Raw genomic sequence first — 21,048 nt, 5'->3', positions numbered from 1 at the left:
ACTTAAAACAAGAATAAAACACGAACTAAACTGCCATACATACTGTGACTCCATTCTTGACAGCTGATTTAAATAGAAGGAAATCTATTAATATTTTTTAAACTATCAATATTTTTTTAAGAAGCAAAGAGTGGAAAGGAACTATCAGTTAATCTGCAAGTAATAATACCACAGGAGTATAGAATTAAAACATTAATGTCCAGAAAGATGAAATTTAAGAAAAGCTTCTAATAAGCCTAAATTTATTGGTCTTTTTGACATAATATACTGTCCTTTCAGATATTTCCTTCTGACTATGCAAGAATGGATGCACAGTTAATTGGTTTTCACTTATCAAGGCAGAAGCCTAGAGCATTAACCAAATGATCCATATCTAATAACTAACATAACACCTTACACTTAAAAAGGCATTTAAAATAATCTGCTAAATAAATGCATGCAAAATATTTAGAACCAATTAAAGCCAATCTCATTATCATCATGTTTTAAGTTCTGCAAATGATAAATTATTATGAGTTGAACTAAGCATATCAATATTATATACACATTAGAAAGTATTTGTGGAACATTTGAGTTTTTAAAACTTTGGTTCAGTGACAGAGAAACAGCTTCCCTGGTTACTATACAGGCAGGAATTTGTTTACCCTGATTGGTTGAAATCAGAGCTAAATGACATTAATAGTTTTTAATAGCTCCAAAGGATTCCCAATGCCAAGACACTGGCCATCTGGCCAATCACATATGAGCTACACCACAAGCTTTGGAAAGTCTACTTTCAAAGGACACGTACATATATATGTACAGATGAATGCATGCATATACATGACATGTACATAACATGGTATTCTTTGGTAGTAATTCTTCTTATTGTAGTAACCTCTTAGAGATATGAGGTCCATGTAATTTCATTAAAATACTACCTTGGTCAATGTGAAATAAGTTTAAAACGTCCGTTGATTTATTTATCAGGACAAAAAAGTACTTTGTTTAGGACACCTAAATTTTAGAGTCATTTTGTTAAAACAACAAAACTTTATTATTCTTCTCAAACATTGTGTACAAAGCACAACTGTTTAGCTTCTCAAAATAATCAGAAATACATTACTTTCCATCTTATATATGAGGAAACTGAAGACCTTTATTTGTTTCTATACTTTTCTCAGATATCAGTTAAGCATATTTGTGTGGATCTATTTCTGGGTTCCCTCTTTTGTTCCATTGATCTATGCATCTATACTTCCATCAATATCACACTGTCTTAATTACTTGCAGTAATAAAGTAAACCTTAAAATCCCATATAGAGGGATTCCTTGCATTTAAGTCTTCATTTTAAAAATTGTTTTAGATATTCTAGGTCCTGTATAATTTTGAGTAGATATGGCTATTAAATCAAATCTGATTTACTGATCTGATATGGTTATCAACAATTTGTCTATATCCTCTCCTTATCTTTAATATTGTCCTTATGGTAGGGAAAGACAACAATGTATAGAGGAAAGAGCATGAAATTATTAAAATGATCTAGATTCAAATTCCAAATATGCCTCCCACTAATCTGTATGTCTTTTTCTCATAAAAAGACACACCTTTTTCTTACCAAGTTATGTTGAAGAGTGAATAAAACTGAAGAGATAATACATGCTCAATAAATGTCATATTTTTCTCCCTTAAGTTTAGAAACATTTAAGATGCAATGGATTCTAATGTCTTCTCAGGTAAAAAAAAAAAAAAAAAAAAATCGCATTAGGTGTTAGAATTACTATATTCCCTCTTAAAAGTCTGTCTCCAACCACTATATAGGAGAGGCAGATAAATCCTATAGTAAGAATAATTATCCAAGGACTTTGAAATTTTTGTTAGAATATTTGCTAGGGTATTTTATTGAAAATAGAGTCAATATCTCCTTATTTAGCTGATAATAAGGGACACAGATCATTTAACCGCCATGTCAAGGCTAAGCAATATCAAAATCAGCTAGGACACTTATATTTTGTTTTTACTCTATGGGAAAGCATGTTCCTCAAAACTACACAGCAGGAGCCTACAAGACAGCTCAAATACTCCCAATACCCCCGCCATATCTTAAAACAACAACAAAATGAAACATGCAGAAAAACCTTACAATTCACAGAAAATTAATTTTAGAGCTAACTGCTAGCTTTTAACTGATATGCTTACTGTTGTTGTTGTTAGATAATGAGAACTATATGACTATTTCTCTTTTCACTTTGGCCTAGAGCTGTGGTTCTTTATCCTTGGCTGTATACCATAATCATCTGAGGAATGATACTTAGGCCCCCACCAGATCAGTAAAATATCAATCTCTCTGAGGCACTAGCATGGACAATGGTTTTAAAACTCAAAATCCATTCCAACATTAGTGGTTAGTTAAGGTGGAAGAAAAATGAAAATGGAAGGTTCACCTCACAAAATATAAAGTATAACATAGCAACGAAATACAAATGTTAAAAGTACTTCATACAAAACACATCAAAAGTTTAAAAAAAAAATTAAATTCTCAGGCACAGGTACTGTAAAATGTGGATGGGCACCCCTCCAATGATCTCTCGGAAACACACAGCTGTAGTACTCATGCGGAATGTTTTCTGTATCTTGCAAAACTATTTTCTTACACGTGGTGCCCGTGGACCCCACCATCGCCATCCCCACCCTGCATCTGCAGCTGCATCTGTGCCTGCATCCTCACGATCATCTCCTGCATGCGGCGAAGCTCTGCTTCCTTCTCCAACAGGATCTGGTCTTTATTCATGTCCTCGTTTTCCACTTTTCTGCCGCCTCTTTTGAGCCTCTCGGAATGGAAGTTTTCATAGTGAAGGTCCTGGGTCACCTCCTGGAGATCCTGCATGTGGGTGAGGAGCATCATCTCCAGCTTCAGAAAGTCGTTGTGCTACGGGATCTCCACCTCCACAATGCCCCATGGGTAGAGGCGGCCTCTGACCTTCTTGCCCTTGGCTTCAATCAACTGATTGGATCCAACCACAGAGAACAGGATACTGGCCTTGAGAAGTCTAGTCTGCTCTTTAAAGTCCTCATCTTCATCTGATTCTGCATCAGGTAAGTGATAGATTTTGATGCTATGTTCTTCAGTTTCATCCAGGATCAGTCAGTATGTATAATTAACATTGAATTTCTTTGATTTGGCTGGCCTAATTGTTGAGCACTCTTGATTTCATTTCTAGAACATTCGGATGTAGCCAGCATGTGCCTGGGTGCTAGTGATGTGGACCCAGTGATACGGAAAGATGAGCTGGCGTCTGCAGGGCATTTACCTACCAGGTCACCAAGATGGAGATCCTCCCTTGCTTCGCTTTGTTTTGAGCACAACACTTAAAACCAGTTTTGCTTCTATAATTCAATACTGTTAATTCATCTGCACATTTACTTTTTTACCAAGTAAAACAATAGAATTATTATCTAATATGATATGTGTATACTAAAATAGCTCTTTTTAAAAAACAGGCAATTAGGAGCAAATTCTAAGAAGTCTTTGGATTCTGATGCTAGGTCATTTTTTAAGCTGCTCTGCTGAGAACCTGCCACAAGCCACGTTTTGTAGTGTTCCCCACTGATACTAGTTACCCTCTGCTATGGACAGCGAGCGTTCATGAGCTCCAGTTTTCATATTACAGCGGTGATTCTTACCCATGCAGAGAGAGCCAGTAAACGATTTTTACTCAACTAACGTGAAAAGTTACTTTTTTAAGGAAAATTAATAAATGATATATTTAGAAACCAGTCTTTTTACATTTTTATATGGCACTCTAATGTGCTTTCTGTAACTACAGGTTTATAAGACCTGCCTGAGCAGTGAGAATCAGGGTCCTTTGGGGGGTAGCCCTCTGAACCCAGACCTGTCCTGGGTCCTGAGGCTAATGGCCCCATAATGCCTGAATGCCGACCAGGTTTTTCTGATTTGGCTTTCCTTTAACTGGTTCTCTAAAATTTTTAATAGTTTTCTGAAAGGAGACAAATAGCAGCAGTCATTTTTTTATGTGCAGATTGTTACCCATTTTCAGCCACCATCACGTCCTTCGTTATGTGTACTACAAACCTCCCTGTATGTCGGGTGAGACTGAAAGACATTTCAAATCTGCACCGTGGTCTGACTGGTAGACCACCAGTCAGATCAGTCTTCTGTGCTCTGTGGCCTTGGCCCTTTCCTTCCTTCCAAGGGGTGCTGAGAGGCCCCGGGGCTTGCTTTTTTCAACATTTCTACTGACATTGGGAAAGTGGTCCCCAGAGAGTGATGGGTGAAAGGACACCTGGAGGGAGCAGGTGTTGGCTCCATGTTTTCATTTTGCTCTAACAAGAGGAGCAGAGATGCAGAAAACACTTCCCCTGAGGATGGGAAGAGTTTTTGCTTGGGCCAGACAAAATAAAGTGACGTGGTCAAAACACATTAGTCACAGAGGCGGGCTACAGACAGTAATCAGGTGTTCTCGAGAACTTTGTCTTCCCACTGTTGCATAATGGTGACTAGTCACAAGCCTTAGTTTCAGGCACAGTTGTACAGAGTTCTTACCAAGAGAAAGTGTTAAGTGACTTTAGCACCTCCGTGTAAGGCCAGCTATCTGGGTTATTTTGGCATTAAGTACACTAGCAAAAGCTGTTTAAAAGGTGGAGCTGGGGGCACATGTACACGTGGTGGCTGCAGGCCCCCCGTATGTTTGGGTAGAACTACGAGGGCCAGCCGCCACCTGGAAAGGGTTATGCAGGGTGGGTGGACCTACACTGTCTCACTTCTACATCCCCCTCTGTTTTGCTGCCCAAATCTAAATACTTTCACTTAGAGATAACTGCTTTTACTAAGAGATGATCTTTACCTATAGAAATGTATTTTGAAAACTTATTTTACACAGCAATTTTGTATCCGTTGAAACTAACCTTTTATCAATAAAGCACTACTGTTTGGCCATTAAAAAATAAAAAATAAATAAAAAAATAAAAATATAAAAATAAATAAATAAATAAAACTCAAAATCCTAGAGGAGAACCTCTTCGACATCGGCCACAGCAACTTCTTTCATGATACATCTCCAAAGGCAAGAGAAACAAAAGAAAAAAATGAACTTTTGGGACTTCATCAAGATAAAAAGCTTTTGCACAGCAGAGGAAACAGTAAACAAAACAAAGAGGCAACCTACGGAATGGGAGATTTTTGCAAATGACATTTCAGATAAAGGGCTGGTATCCAAGATCTATAAAGCACTTCTCAAACTCAACACCCAAAAAACAAAGAATCAAGTGAAAAAATGGGCAGGAGACATGAACAGACATTTCTCCAAAGAAGACATACAAATGGCTACCAGACACATGAAAAAATGTTCAACATCATTAGCCATTAGGGAAATACAAATCAAAACCACATTGAGATACCACTTTAGACCAGTTAGAATGGCAACAATTAACAAGACAGGAAACAACAAATGTTGGAGAGGATGTAGAGAAAGGGGAACCCTCTTACACTGCTGGTGGAAATGCATGCTGGTGCAGCCACTCTGGAAAACAGTATGGAGGTTCCTCAAAAAGTTAAAAATAGAGCTACCCTATGACCTAGCAATTGCACTAGTGGGTATTTACCCCAAAGACACAGATGTAGTGAAAAGAAGGGGCACATGCACCCCAATGTTCCTAGCAGTGATGTCCACGGTAGCCAAACTGTGGAAGGAGACGAGATGCCCTTTAACAGATGAATGGATAAAGAAGATGTGGTTCATATATACAATGGAATATTACTCAGCCATCAGGAAGGATGAATACGCACCATCTGCATGGACATGGATGGAACTAGAGGGGATTATGCTAAGTGAAATAAGTCAAGCAGAGAAAGACAATTATCATATGGTTTCACTCATATGTGGAAAATAAGCAATAGCATGGAGGACATTAGGGGAAGGAAGGGAAAACTGAAGGAGGTGGAAATCAGAGGGGGAGATGAACCATGAGAGACTACGGACTCCGGGAAACAATCCGAGGGTTTTGGTGAGGGGGAAAGCCTGGTGATGGGTATTAAGGAGGGCACATGTTGTAAGAGCACTGGGTATTATCTGCAAATAATGAATCATTGAACGCTACATCAAAAAAAGAAAAGAAAAGGGGCGCCTGGGTGGCTCAGTCATTAAGCGTCTGCCTTTGGCTCAGGTCATGATCTCAGGGTCCTGGGATCAAGCCCCACATCGGGCTCCCTGCTCAGCAGGAAGCCTGCTTCTCCCTCTCCCTCACCTGTATTCCCTTTCTCACTGTGTCTCTCTCTGTCAAATAAATAAATAAAATCTTTAAAAAAAAAGAAAAGAAAAGAAAAATTTCTGTTGTTTAAGAAAAAAAAAAAACCTCCCTGGTATATATGACAGTCAGAGTTGAGAACCCCAAGGAACTTCAAGGACAAATTTGCAATTCAACTATATTTTAAATGTATAGTAGACCCTTAGAGCCTGCTTACCTGTGTTCTATTTCACTCTCCAACCTTTCTCCATCCTTTCCATACATCTCCTACTTTGTTTTTCCTTATCCTGAATATCAAAATAGTTTTGTTATTGGATTGTATTTCCTATAAACCATCTCAAAGATTTTGTGAAATGAAGCAAGGTATAAGTAAAATTCTCTCTCTCTCACTCATGTACACACACACACACACACACACACACACACACACACAGCAGGACCTACTTTAAACGTATAGATATAGGTTAAAATCTAGCAGCAAAATCAGTTACATAGAATGCCTCCAGGACAATTCAGAAAACATTTCTATTATCTACAAAAACCCAATTAAGCTTAGCTCTAAGTCTCTCCACCTTCCAACTCCTTTCTTACTTCTCACCTAAAAACAAACCAGAAGAAAACAAAGTACACAAAAAAAGAAAACTACCAGCAAGAATAGTAAATAATCTTTGAAAATAACATATACATGTAAACATTATATAACAAATTCTGACAAAGTACTAAAAGGCTTACCTCAATATTCCAAGTGCTTACCAGATCTTCAGAACTGCTGCTAAAGACAATGACAGCATCTACCAATAAAGAAATTTTCAAGAAGGGAAAAAATCTTGTATTTGTTTCTCAACATTAGAGATCAAGGACACTATAAAGAGGGGTGGTACCGAAACAACAATATGGGCCACAATAGCAACAGCAGCAAGTCAGGCCTTATTATGGAATGGTAAGATAATGATTACCTCTCTTGATGAAATAATCAAGGTAGGGAAATACAAAGATCCTTTCCTGAAGGAACTAACTGGAATATTTCCAGACCAGACTAGTTTAAAAGAAAATAACTTTGGAGGAAACTGGGAAGGCACCTGTGGTAGAGAGAGCAGGACCCTATTGGCCCCTCCCTCTTCCTATTCCAAATAAACCTGGTGAAAGCCCATAAGAAATACAGATGTCCCTATTCTCTTTTCTACATTCCAGAAAGTAGCACTGACCACTATTTTCAGAACGGCCCTCTGCACCCAGGGGCTGCTGACTATTTAAGACGAATATTGATGAAGCAAGAATTACAGGTCCAAGGATCATTTTAAAAGCATGAAAAGTAAAAAAAAAAAAAAAAAAAAAAGCATGAAATGTTTGTTTTTTTTTTCTTTAGCTAAGTAATACATTTGCCTGTAGTAGTAAAAATTTTAAGCACACTAAGAAATCATCAGAGTGGTTTTCTCTTGTTCAAGACAATGTGAGAGAGGAGAAAGTTCATTTAGCTTTCTATCTCCCTATGCTGCAAAGATCTACTTAGCTTGGTATTAGTTCAGTGGCTAACACAAATACTTATATGGGCTGGCATGCATTAAATATCTGTTAAATTAAGTCCTATCAAAACACTCCTCGTATCTGTTTTTCCCTCTTACTTCTTCCCTCTTCTATCAGTTGCCAAATTCTAATTAGTTTATCTCTGCAAGTTCTATCCCATCAGTCCCCTCTTTTCTTCCCGTTTTGCCCTAGTTCAAAAATCTCACTACTACTTCCACTAATACAATAGCCTCTTAGCTGGTATTCCCCACCTTCAGTCTCTCCCCCACTCTAACCCCTCCTACACACGGTCATCAGTTATTTTTCAAAGCATAGATCTGGTCATATTAATCATGGCCTTGACAACCTTTAGTAGCTCCCCTTTACAAATCAACATTGAACCCTTAAACTGGCTTTAAAAGTCCCATACAATCGGGGCTTAGCCTACCTTTAGTACATCCCCTACCTCACCTCACACTATGTCTTCACTCTCACATCACAGACTTATATCCTAGCAATATTAGATTCTCCCTTCCTCTAAGACTGCCTCCATGTGTTTGCTTATATTGTCCCCATCCACCAGAAATATGTTCCCTTCATCTCTGTCTGTGAAAATATTATCCAATCTCTATTGCCCTGTGCAAATTCCACATCTTTAACAAGGCATTACCAGATCTACCCCTAAACCACTACCACAACCACCTCATTGTTGATGGTCTTTTGATTCATATAATCAGTTTCCACACATGTCTATCTTGCCTACCTAAATGTAAACCCATGGGAGTGGGCTGAGACTCAGGGTGGTATATCTTTAGACATTTCACATTACAGTACTATGTACTGCACTGCCTTGTACCCTATAAACACTTGATGAACTGAACAAATTCCTACCATGGCAAAAGTTCAGAAAGGGAAAAAAAAAAAAAGTAAAAAGTAAATATCAATGACACACCTCAATAGCCAGTTACAGCAAATGGAATTGTCTCTTATTCCCCATAGTGCTCCTAACTTCATATTTTATCCCTGAATCATCCTATCTGTGATTGCAAATATGATTACTATACTTCAATGAAATGCTCAGATATAGGAAGGAAGTCTTAAGAAAAACTGTGCATAATAGGGAAAGCTGGGGGCTATGACCACAGCTATCTAAATCCCAAGATTTTAATATAGGTGACAATAATTCAGAGTTTAAGGGCAGGGAAAGGGGAATAATGATGACTATGGGAAAAGAGAAGGAACTACTGTGTATTAGAGATCTACTATATGCAAAGCACCTCTTATTTATTCTGTTATCTTTAGGATTTTTTTAACAAAAACAGTCATGGTTAAATTTGATGAGGTTACACCCTTTTCAGTTAAATTGTATTCACTATCTATAAAACATCTCCCAGCATTTTGTAATGAAACAGACTATTTTGTCCAAGAAATTAAGCTAGACACATTCCTGTTGCTATCCTACACACCCTCTTCTGAACAATAAACCCAAAGCATCAAAAGGCTAATTATTGGGGCACCTGGGTGGCTCAGTTATTAAGTGTCTGCCTTCGGCTCAGGTCATGATCCCAGGGTCCCAGGATCGAGCCCCGCATCGGGCTTCCTGCTCCGCGGGAAGCCTGCTTCTCCCTCTCCCACTCCCCCTGCTTGTGTTCCCTCTCTCGCTGTGTCTCTGTCAGATAAATAAATAAAATCTTAAAAAAAAGGCTAATTATTTATGCATAATACTGCTACAAAAACTAAAAACAAAATTTGCTTGTAGAGCTGAAATAATATTGAATTTATTTTCCCCTTCCATAAAACAATTTCATTGTGAAAGACATATGCCCTCATTTTTGTACCGATAGATACAGTTTCATTTTGTTTTGTTTTCAAAGCACCTTGATAACTGTATTAAGCCCAGTAATGAATGAATTTGTTTACATAACAATGCTTGAGGATTTTTTTTCCCCATTTACAGATGAAGAAACTAAGTCTCAGAGAAGTTAGGTAACTTGCATTGGGTCACATATCTAGTATGACTTGGAGGTGAGTTTGGAATCCAGATTAATAAACCTCCAAATCCCATGTTCTTTCCTCTATTATTACAGGGTCTCATTAAATTAAAACTAGCACTTTTTCCCAATCTGCCATATATTTGCCATTCTGGTTAAATATTTCAAGTCTGTGCCTTTAATCCCAAACTGTTTTTTATCAGTGAACTTTATTACTTTCAAAATTAACTTATTTAAACAAAGGCAGTGTTTAAGCTAAAGAAGTAATATAAAAGTACCAATTACAGAAATGAAGATGGCGGCATAGTAGGAGGACCCTTGGTTTGTCTCCTCCCTAGAACACAACTAGATGACTATCAAGTCATTCCAAATACCCAAGAAAAACAACCTGAAGACTGACAGAACTCTACAAGTAAAGGGAGAGAAGAAGCCACATCAAAGAAGAAGATAGGAAGTGAGAAGACATGGTTTGTGAGAGAAATGGATTGCTGGTGCTGAGGAGGGGAGGGGACCATGGTACCAGAGAAAGGTGAGAGAGAGAGAGAGGAGCATACAGGGGAACTCATAAGGATAACACTTCCCCGAAGCCACTGGCTGGAAAAATGAGACGAGCTGATTTTCATGAGTTTTTGCCACCAGCAGGGCCTGAAGACTGGAGTTTTAAAGGTCAGCAGGCTAGTCTGGGATAAAGCCCTGAGGATGCTGTGCTCCTCCTGGAGAGAGGCAGGCAAACAACTCCAGCGGCAGACAGAGTAGAAAGAGTGATCTGAGGAACTGCTTGCGTAACACATCGGGGAGATTACTGGCTCTTCTAGGAGCTCCTCCATGAGAGACAGCATTCACAGACGTGCCTCTCCATTTTCCTCCCCCAACCCTCAGCATAAACACAGAGCCACCTGCCAAGGGCAGCTCGGCCCCCACACTAGCCACCTAGCATGCTTACTCTGGATCCCACACCCCTGCGCTCTGGCACAAATGACCTTCCAGGTCAAGCCTCCCTCAATCCCAGCACACTGAAACACTCTCCCAGAGGACTGACACAGGCGACTGACAACATCTTCCCACCTAGAGCCTAGAGTTCTGAAAGTCCCCATGGTTGGCTGGGATAGAACCTGGAGGGTGCTGCACTGTTCCTGGAGAGAAGGCAGTAAAACAGCCCCAAAACAGACAGCATGCAGATAGCGATGTGGAAGGGTACATGGGACACACAGCAGGGAGACTATTTGCTTCTCCTGGGGTGATTCCCTGAAAGCAGCAAGCACAGAGACCCCACTCCAGGGACAAAGGAGCTGGCTGACACCATTTACCACCCCCACTCCTCAGCATAGAAATAGGACCACCTTCCGCACCACAGAGCCAATACTGGCAGCCTAATTTGTTTACACCAGGCTCCACACCCCTGTACTCTGCTGGTGTGGACCTTTTAGGTCAAGTTTGCCTCTGTCTCAGTGCAGTGGGCCTCTTCCCCAGAAGACCAGCACCACCTCTCCCAATCAGAGAGCTCTGCAAGTCTTCAGTTCTAGAGGAAGTAGCATCGGGACTCATTTATCAAGCCAACCAGAACACACCTAGTTAAAATTCACCACACTCTGCCCAAGGACCAAACACTGCCCACTGCAGGCAAGGAGAGCCTCTGCAGACAGGCCTGAAAGAGAGCAGCCAAAACACAACAGCAGAGCACATATAGCACACACCAGAGACACTCCCTGAAGCACCAGACCCAGGACACTATATGAACTCTTATGCATAAAGCCATTACTATCAGGGTCAGGAAACATAAACAGGCTTTTCTAACACAGAGAAGAAGACAGAGACTTAGACAAAAGGACAAAATGGTGAAATGTATCCCAAATGAAAGAACAAGATAAGGTCATGGCAAAAGATCTAAGCAAAACAGATATAAGTAACATGCCTGATGGAGATTTTAAAGCAACAATCATAAGGATACTTTCTGGGCTTGAAAAAAGGATGATAGACTTCAGGGAGGTCCTTCTGCAGAGATAAAAGAGTCAAAAAACAGTCAGAAATGAAAAATGCAATAACTGAGATCTGAAACAGACTGGATGCAGAGAACACAAAGATGGAAGAAGCAAAGGAAAGAATAAGTGATATAGAAAAGAAAATAACGAAGCTGAACAAAAGAGAGAAAGAATTATGGAATGTGAAAATAGGGAACTCAGTGACTCCATGGAACATAATTACATTCATATTATAGGAGTCCCGGAAGAAGAAGAGAAAAAAAAAGGGACAGGAAATTTATTTCAGGAAATAATGGCTGAAAATTTCCCTAATGTGGGGAAGGAAACAGATATCCAGATCCAGGAGGCACAGAGAACTCCCATCAAAATCAACAAAAACAGGGCGCCCGGGTGGCTCAGTTGGTTGAGCGACTGCCTTCGGCTCGGGTCATGATCCTGGAGTCCCTGGATGGAGTCCCACATCAGGCTCCCTGCTTGGCGGGGAGGGAGTCTGCTTCGCCCTCTGACCCTCCCCCCTCTCATGTGCTCTCTCTCTCTCATTCTCTCTCTCCCAAATAAATAAAATCTTTAAAAAAAAATCAACAAAAACAGGCCAACACCAAGACATATTGTAATTAAATTTGCAAAATATAATGATAAAGACAAAATCCTAAAAGCAGCAAAACAAAAGCAGTGTCTAAATCACAAAGGAAGACCCATTAGTCTAGTTACAGATCTCTCAAAAGAAAGTTGGGAAGCCAGAAGGGAGTGGCATGATATATTCAAAGTGCTGAATGAAAAATCTGCAGCCAAGAATACTCTATCCAGCAAGGCTATCATTCACAATAGAATGAGAGATAAAGGGTTTCCCACACAAACAAAAACGAAAGGAGTTCGTACCACTAAATCAGAGTTCATAACCACTAAACCAGCCCTGCAAGAAATATTAAAGGGGATTCTTTGTGTGGAAAAGAAAGACCAAAAGTGACAAAGACAAGAAAGGAAGAGAGAAAATCTCCAGAAACAATGACAAAACAAATACTAAAAGGACACTAAACACATAACTATCAGTAATTACTCTGAATGCAAATGAACTAAATGTTCCAATCAAAAGACATAGGATGTCAGAATAGATTAAAAAAACAAGACACATCTATATGCTGCCCACGAGAGACTCATTATAGACCTAAGGATACGTGCAGACTGAAAGTGAGGAGATAGAAAAAAATTTATCATGCAAATGGATGTCATAAGAAAGCTGGAGTAACAATACTTATATCTGACAAACTAGATTTTAAACCAAAAACTATAACCAAAGATGAAGAAAGGCACTATATCATAATAAAGGAGACTATCAAATAAGAAGATCTAACAATTAAAAATATTTATGCCCCCAACATGGGAGTAACCCAAATATATAAAATAATTAATAGCAAACTTAAAGGAACTCATTAATAATAATAATGTAATAGTAGAAGACTTTAATATTCCACGTACATCAATGAACAGATCATTGAAGCAGAAAATCAACAGGGAAACAATGGCTTTGAAAGACACAGTGGACCAGATAGACTTAACTGATATATACAGAACATTCCACCCTAAACAGCAGAATACACATTCTCTTCAAGTGCACATGGGACATTCTACAGACTAGATCATATATTATGTCACAAAACAGGCCTCAAAAAATACAAAATGGCTGAGATTAATACCATGCATATTTTCTTACCACAACACTATAATCCTGAAAGTCAATCAAAAGAAAAAATCTGGAAAGACGACAAATACATGAAGGTAAAAAATATGCTACTAAAGAATAAATGGGTGAACCAGGAAACCAAAGAACAAAAAAATACATGGAAACAAATGAAAATGAAAACACAATGATCCAAAACCTTTGGGATGCAGCAAAAAGAGTCATAAGAGGGAAATATATAGCAATAGAGGCTTATGTCAAAAAGGAAGAAAAAATCTCAAGTAGACAACCTAACCTTACATATAAAGGAGCTAGAAAAAGAAAAATGAATGAAGCCCAAGCCAGCAATAGAAGTGAAGTAAAGATTAGAGCAGAAATAAATGATATAGAAACTAAGAAAACAATAAAACAGATCAAGGAAATCAGGAGCTGGTTCTTTTATAAAATTAATAAAATTTATAAACTTCTAGTCAGACATATCAAAAAGAACAGAGAAAGGAACCAACTAAGTAAAATCACAAATGACAGAAGAGAAATAAGAAGAAACACCACAGAAATACAAACAATTATAAGAGAATATTATGAAAAATTATATGCCAAAATTGGACAACCTGGAAGAAATGGTTAAATTCCTAGAAACATATAAACTACAAAAACTGAAACAGGAAGAAATAGAAAACTTGAGGAGACCAATAATCAGCAAAAAATTCCATTAGTAATCAAAAATCTCCCAACAAACAAAATTCCAGGACCAGAAGGCTTCACAGGGGTATTCTATCAAACATTTAAAGACTTAATACCTATTCTTCTCAAGCTATCCCAAAAAACAGAAATGGAAGGAAAACTTCCAAACTCATTCTATGAGGCTTGCATTACCCTGATTCCTAAACCAAAGACTCAACTAAAAAAAGAGAACTCCAGGCCAATATCCTTGATGAAAATGGTTGTAAAAAAATTCTCAATAAAATACTAGCAAATTGAATCAAATAGTACATTAAAAGAATCATTCACCACAGTCAAGTGGGGTTTATTCCTGGGCTGCAAGGGTCATTCAATAATCAGAAATTAATCAATAATCAATAACAATAACAACACCACAATAATAAAAGAAAGGATAAGAACCATATGATCCTTTCAATAGATACAGAAAAAGCATTTGACAAAGTACAACATACATTCATGATAAAAATCCTCAAAAAAGTAGGGTTAGAGGGAACATACCTCAACATAATAAAGGTCATATATGAAAAACTGAGAGCTTTTCCTCTATGGTCAGGAACAAGACAGGGATGTCTACTCTTACCACTGTTATTTAACATGTTACCAGAAGTCCTATCCATAGCAATCAGGCAACAAAAAGAAATAAAAAAACATCCAAATCAGCAAAGAACTCAAACTTCCACTACTTGCAGATGACACGATACTCTATACAGAAAACCTGAAAGACTCCAACAAAAAAAAAACTGCTAGAATGGATACAGGACTTCAGTAAAGTCACAGGATAAAAAATCAACATACAGCAAATTGTTACATTTCTATACACCAATAATGAAGCACTAGAAAGAGAAACCAAGAAAATGATCCCATTCACAATTGCACCAAAAACCATAAGATGGCTAGAAATAAACCTAACCAAAGAAGTAAAAGACCTGTACTCTGAAAACTATGAAACACTGGTGAAAGAAACTGAAGAGGACACAAAGAAATGGAAAAACATTCCATGCCCAGGGACTGGAATAACAAACGTTGTTAAAATGTCTATACTACGCAAAGCAATTTACACATTTAATGCAATCTTTATCAAAATACCAACAACATTTTTCAGAGCTAGAATAAACAATCCTAAAATTTTTATGGAACCCCAAAAGACCCCGAATAGCCAAAGCAATCTTGAAAAAGGAAAGCAAAGCTGGAGGCATCACAATTCCAGACTTCAAGTCATATTACAAAGCTGTAGTGATCAAGACAGTATTGTACTGGCACAAAGATAGACACATAGATCAATGGAACAGAATAGAAAACCCAGAATTGAACCCACAACTATACAGTCATCTGATCTTTGACAAAGCAGGAAAGAATATCCAATGGGAAAAAGACAGTCTCTTCAACAAATGGGGTTTGAAAAACTGGGCAACAACATGCAGAAGGATGAAACTGTACCACTTTCTTCCACCATACGCAAAAATAAATTCAAAATGGATTAAAGACCTAATTGTGAGACAGGCAATCACTAAAATCCTAGAGGAGAACACAGGCAGTAACCTCTTTGACATCAGCTGTAGCAACTTCTTCTTAGATAAGTCTCCTGAGGCAAGGGAAACAAAAGAAAAAAAAAAAAAAACTACTGGGATGTCATCAAAACAAAAAGCTTCTGCACAGTGAAGGAAATAAGCAACAAAACTAAAAGGCAACCTAGCGAATGGGAGAAGATATTTGTAAATGGCATATCTGATAAAGGGTTAGTATCCAAGATATATAATAACTTATAAACCTCAATACCCAAAAACCAAATAATCCAGTTAAAAAATGAGAAGACATGAATAGACATTTTTTTTTTTATAAATAGACATTTTTGCAAAGAAGACATACAGATGCCCAACAGACACCCTGAAAAGATGCTCAATATCACTGATCATCAGGGAAATACAAATCAAAACTACAATGAGATATGACCTCATACCATTCAGAATAGCTAAAATTAACAACACAGGAAACAAGAGATGTTGGTAAGGATGCAGAGAAAGGGGAACCCCCTCATACTGCTGGTGGGAATGCAAACTGGTGCAGCCACTCTGGAAAACAGTATGGAGGTTTCTCAAAAAGTTAAAAATAGAACTACCCTATGATTACACTACTAGGTATCTACCCAAAGCATATAAAAACACTAATTCAAAGGGATACATGAACCCGAATGTTTATAGCAGCATTATCTACAATAGCCAAGTTATGGAAACAGCCCAAGTATCCATCGAATGATGAATGGATAAAGATGTGGTGCGTGTGTGTGTGTGTGTGTGTGTGTGTGTATGTGTGTATATATATATATATATATATAAATATAAATATTTCTCAGCTATAAAATATTATAAAATATAAAATATTATAAAAATATTTCTCAGCTAAAAAATATTTCTCAGCTATAAAAAGAATTTGGAAGGACATGGATGGAGCTAGAGAGTATTATGCTAAGTGAAATAAGTCAGTCAGAGAAAGACAAATACCATATGATTTCACTCATGTGGAATTTAAGAAACAAAACAAACAAATATGGGGGTAAAAAAGAGAGGAAAACCAAGAAACAGAATCTTAACTATAGAGAACAAACTGATGGTTACCCAAGGGGAAGTGAGTGGAGCAATGGGTTAAATAGGTGATGGGTATTAAGGAAGGCACTTGTTATGAGCACAGGGTATTGTATGTAAATGTTGAACTACTAAATTCTAAACCTGAAACTAATATTACACTGTATGTTAAGTAATTGGAATTTAAATAAGAACTTGGGAGAAAAATTAATAAATAAAAGTACCAATTACAGTGTAATATGATATGATATAATATGCAATTTGAAAACTATAATCAATTCCTCCTTCAGGAAGCAAGCACTCTCTCACCAAAAAACAACCAACCAACCAACTAAATGCATACTGTAATGTACATAGCACTAACTCATGAAAAGTTCACTTTACTATATCCGGCTGTTCTTTATAACCCTTACCCAGGAATGCCCATTACCCAATCACACCTCAAGTAACACCTCTTCCCTCATCTTGACAAAATCTGGTCAAGAGCTAAAATTGTGTCTTCCTGTGGGGTGATGCTCCTTGAAGTCCCTATTCCTAGTATACCTAATTGAGACAGTCCCTGCAAGAGCTCTCACAACCAAAGCTTCTTGCTTATCCTATTTCCCTTCTCCCAAGAACCTTCTTCCCAGTAGCCAAAAGAACCCATATTTCCCCTCTTAAGGCCAATTTTCCACCTCTCACTGGGACAAAGCTAGTTCTTATTTCGAACCTCCAACACATTTTCCCACAGGACAATTTTACAAACAGTGGTTAGGCTCTTCATCATTATAGCTCCCTATTGCGTGCCCTGGTCTAAAAATGTAACTGTTAATAACTGTTTCCTGTGAAAAAGCATGTTCAGCACCTCAAACAACCAATCCTCACACTTCTGAATAATTCAGAGGTTAACAACTGCCCATGAAACAAGACAAGTAAAAGATACTGAAAAAGACTCCGCAGTATATAATAGAGCACATAATCTTTAATTTTACCAGGATTCAACACACACAAAAACTGACAGAAATTACTTTCTTTGACATTAAAGTTAACACATTCTCACTCACATTTTCTTTAAGGATTCCAACACATTTTCAAAAAATATATTCTACAATGAAAGTGCCTAAGGTCCTAAAAACTATCATGATTGGGGCTGCAAAGCTCATGCTGAAGGGTTAACATTTCTAAAGCCAACATCAACAAACATGTAATTAAAAGTCAGTCGGAGAAAGACAAATATCATATGATTTCACTCATATGTGTAATTTAAGAAACAAAACAGATGAATATAGGGGAAGGGAAGGAAAAATAAAATAAGATGAGATCAGACAGGGAGATAAACCATAAGAGACTCTTAACTATAGGAAACAAACTGAGGGTTGCTGGAGGGGAGGTGGGTGGGGGGATAGGGTAACTGGGTGATGGGCATTAAAATGGATCGCACTTGATGTAATGCCCAGTGGGTGTTATATGCAACTGATGAATCACTAAATTCTACCTCTGAAATTAATAATATATACTGTATGTTAATTAAGTTGAATTGAAATAAAAAATTTAAAAAAAAAAGAAACTCTGGGAGGGGGCGCCTGGGTGGCTCAGGCGATTGAGTGTCCACCTTTTGGTTCTGGCTCAAGTCATGATCTCAGGGTCATGAGATTGAGTTCCATGTCGGGCTCTGCACTCAGCGGGAAATCTACTTGAGATTCTCTCCCTCTGCCCCATCCTAGCTTGTGCTCAAGCTCACTCTCTCTCTCAAATAAATAAATAAATCTTTAAAAAAAATTAAAAAATAAAGTCTGTGAGGTAAAATTGTTTCCTTCTTATCAAAAGAATACTGTTATAAACAAACAACAACAACAAAACCCTATTTTACATGCTAAACAGGTCTGTTCAGATGTAGCAGTTTTCACCTAGAATATTTTTAACTAAGTCACTTGAAGCATTAAACCTAATCAATCATAACTGTTTTAGACAAAGGAGGCAGAAATACTATCTTTGCCACATTACCTTCACCTTTTGTTTTACTTTACAAGATTTAGCAATTTTCACTTGAGTATTTTTCCAAATTGATGACTTAGAGAGACCCATTGTTAAATCTCTAAAACATACTGCAAACAACAAAAACACCATATGTGGTAATTATGATTCAAAACATTTCTCCATTCTAATTTAACAAAAATAATAAAATAGTAGGCATGCAAAAGGCTCTCCATCTCCCACCCCATCCTTATAGACAAACATTTAATTGTTTTTATATACCAGATACCTGAGACTATAAGTCAACTGATTACATACGTGAATAAAATAAAATTCCTCTCCCTTTGAATGGTCTTGCTAGAAAATTCTTGCAAGTATGAAACATCCTTATATTCCAAGAAGAAATTTACCTTTCTTCACTTATCCTGTTCTTAAGAGATGTAGAATATTAAAATGCATTTTGGAACTCCTTAGTTTACTAGTAAAATATTTACTATAGGGGAGAGGGTTCAACTTTAGACTCCTTCTGAATTTATTTCTATTACATTTCTTGTTAAATGTTATCCTGGCACGGAATTTTAACCACAATTTAGTTGGAAATGTGAAAAAGAAAAAAGAATGATTTAAACAGAGAACAGTCCAAAGTGTATTTTTAAGGATGGAGCAAGTACTGGAAGACAATTTAGCATCCTGAGATGTGGAGGATTGTGATTGCCAGTCCTACTTCAAAATATCCTACTGTGAGTCAATTTGGCATTCAAGACTTTTTATGAGCTCTACTGTGGCCTCTACTAGAGTATTAAGCTGCTAATCCATTAAGTTATTAGAAAAGGATCTGACTTTCTATCCCAAAAGGCTCATTTTTAGAGTTTAAATGCTGCCCGCTTCTAACAACAACAATAGCAGTAACACTAAAAACAGAATACCTGTGCACATCTAAGTTTTCACTGCACAGCTGACCTAAGTCCAACCAGAACAGTTTCAGAAGAGCGGGAAGAGAGGAGAACCAAAATATTCTGGTTGAACCTCAAAGTCTTCCAAAGATTCATCTTACAAGAGCTAGGGTTTACTTTGTGTTTTCTTTTACTGACCAACGGGGCGGGGACAGCAATTGGGGAAAGAAGGACAGGAGGAAGAGGGTGGTAGAAATGAGGGGACCACAGAACATCGCATTAACGTCAACAAAGAAACCTGGGCACAAATTAATCTCCACTCGGGTTGTTACAAAACCCACAGCATGCCATGGAGAAACTAGAAAGCTAAGTAAGGAGCACACATCCCTATGAGCAAATGTCCCCAGAGTTATTCTGTCACCTAGGTGTGTGTTTTGGTTTGGTTTTTGTGTGTGTGTGTGTGTGTGTTTTGTTTGTTTTGTTGTTGTTTTGCGCTGGGTTCCTAAAGTACCCGGGTTCAACAGCCTGCTGGAATCAGCAGCTGTCCGTGAAAGTGGTCCCAGAGAGCAAACCTGGCGCAACAGAGAAAGAGGAACGTGCTGAGCCAGGCGCGGCACCTGGCGCGTTCCCCAGTCCCACTCCAGGTCGCAAAGTGAAGAAACTTAGTCACAACTCCAGCGTGGCCCGGGAGGCAGGAGCTCCTTCTGAGATCGAGCCCGGGCCGCGGCTGCTCGGACTCCTCACGCCCTAGCCCGCCGTCTCCGGAGCGAAAGCACAGTCGGGGTACTGCGTGCTTCGCCGTCCCGCAGCCTCAAGGGAGCTTGCCTGGGCACCCCGCTCCCTAGCCCCACGACCTTCTCTCTCGGGCCTCCAGCCAGGGTCCTGGGGGGGGGGGGGTTGGCTCCAGCCCTTGGCCACCACACTAACCTCGCCGCTGCTCGCGCCGCCTCCGAAAACCTCCATTTCTTGGTTCCAGAGCTCGTCCTGAGGAGAAAACGGTAGCATCGCCCCTTCAGGAGCACTTGAGCAGGAGCTGCCAACCACTGGCGCAGCCGCGCATCCCGCCGTTTGAGCTTGCCGGCCGCCGCCACCACCACCAGAACCCCCAGCCCCTCCTTCAGCGACCGCTGCCCTAGCTGCAGGGTGCCCTCAGAGGCTGTGAGCGGAGGATCGCCGCCGCGGGGAGCCGCTCCCCATAGACAGGAAAACTCTGTGCTGCCTCACGGAGAGCTCTACTCGGCTTGTGCTCACCACTGCCGCCACCGCGACTGTAGTTCGGCGTTGACTCTGTCCCCCACCCCGTTTCCTAGGGCCCCCTCCCAGTACCCAGCTCCGTCAATATGGCGGCAGCGGCGGCGTTACCTGTGCAGCGCCGGGAACAACCCCCCCCCCCCGCCCCCCGCCCCGGGCGGCAGCACAGTAGCGTCACCCGAACGTCAGTGGAGATTCCCCAGCCTAGGGTGAAGAGGGGGTGGAAACAAAGAGCGGGGGTGAATACCGAAGAC

The 21,048-nt window shown here is 39.1% G+C and overlaps 1 protein-coding gene and 1 pseudogene across 3 annotated transcripts in view; both read right to left on the bottom strand.

Annotated features, from left to right (window-relative positions):
- Nucleotides 1–20,847, bottom strand: part of LOC118528854 (ribosomal protein S6 kinase alpha-6) — a 201,712-nt gene extending 180,865 nt beyond the window's left edge. For all 3 annotated transcript variants that reach the window (XM_078065436.1, XM_078065437.1, XM_078065438.1), the window contains exon 1: nucleotides 20,471–20,847. In XM_078065436.1, the coding sequence (XP_077921562.1) occupies nucleotides 20,471–20,548 (78 nt within the window). In that variant the 5' untranslated portion in view covers nucleotides 20,549–20,847. The remainder of the gene's footprint in view (nucleotides 1–20,470) is intronic.
- LOC118523849 (septin-2 pseudogene) lies at nucleotides 2,391–3,125 on the bottom strand (annotated as a pseudogene).
- Nucleotides 20,848–21,048: the final 201 nt, after the last annotated feature.

This window comes from Halichoerus grypus, chromosome X (genome assembly GCF_964656455.1).
Source record: "Halichoerus grypus chromosome X, mHalGry1.hap1.1, whole genome shotgun sequence".
In the NCBI taxonomy this organism is placed as follows: Eukaryota; Metazoa; Chordata; class Mammalia; order Carnivora; family Phocidae; genus Halichoerus; species Halichoerus grypus.
Note: the sequence above shows the minus strand (reverse complement) of the source record. Positions and strands in the feature narration are given on the sequence as shown.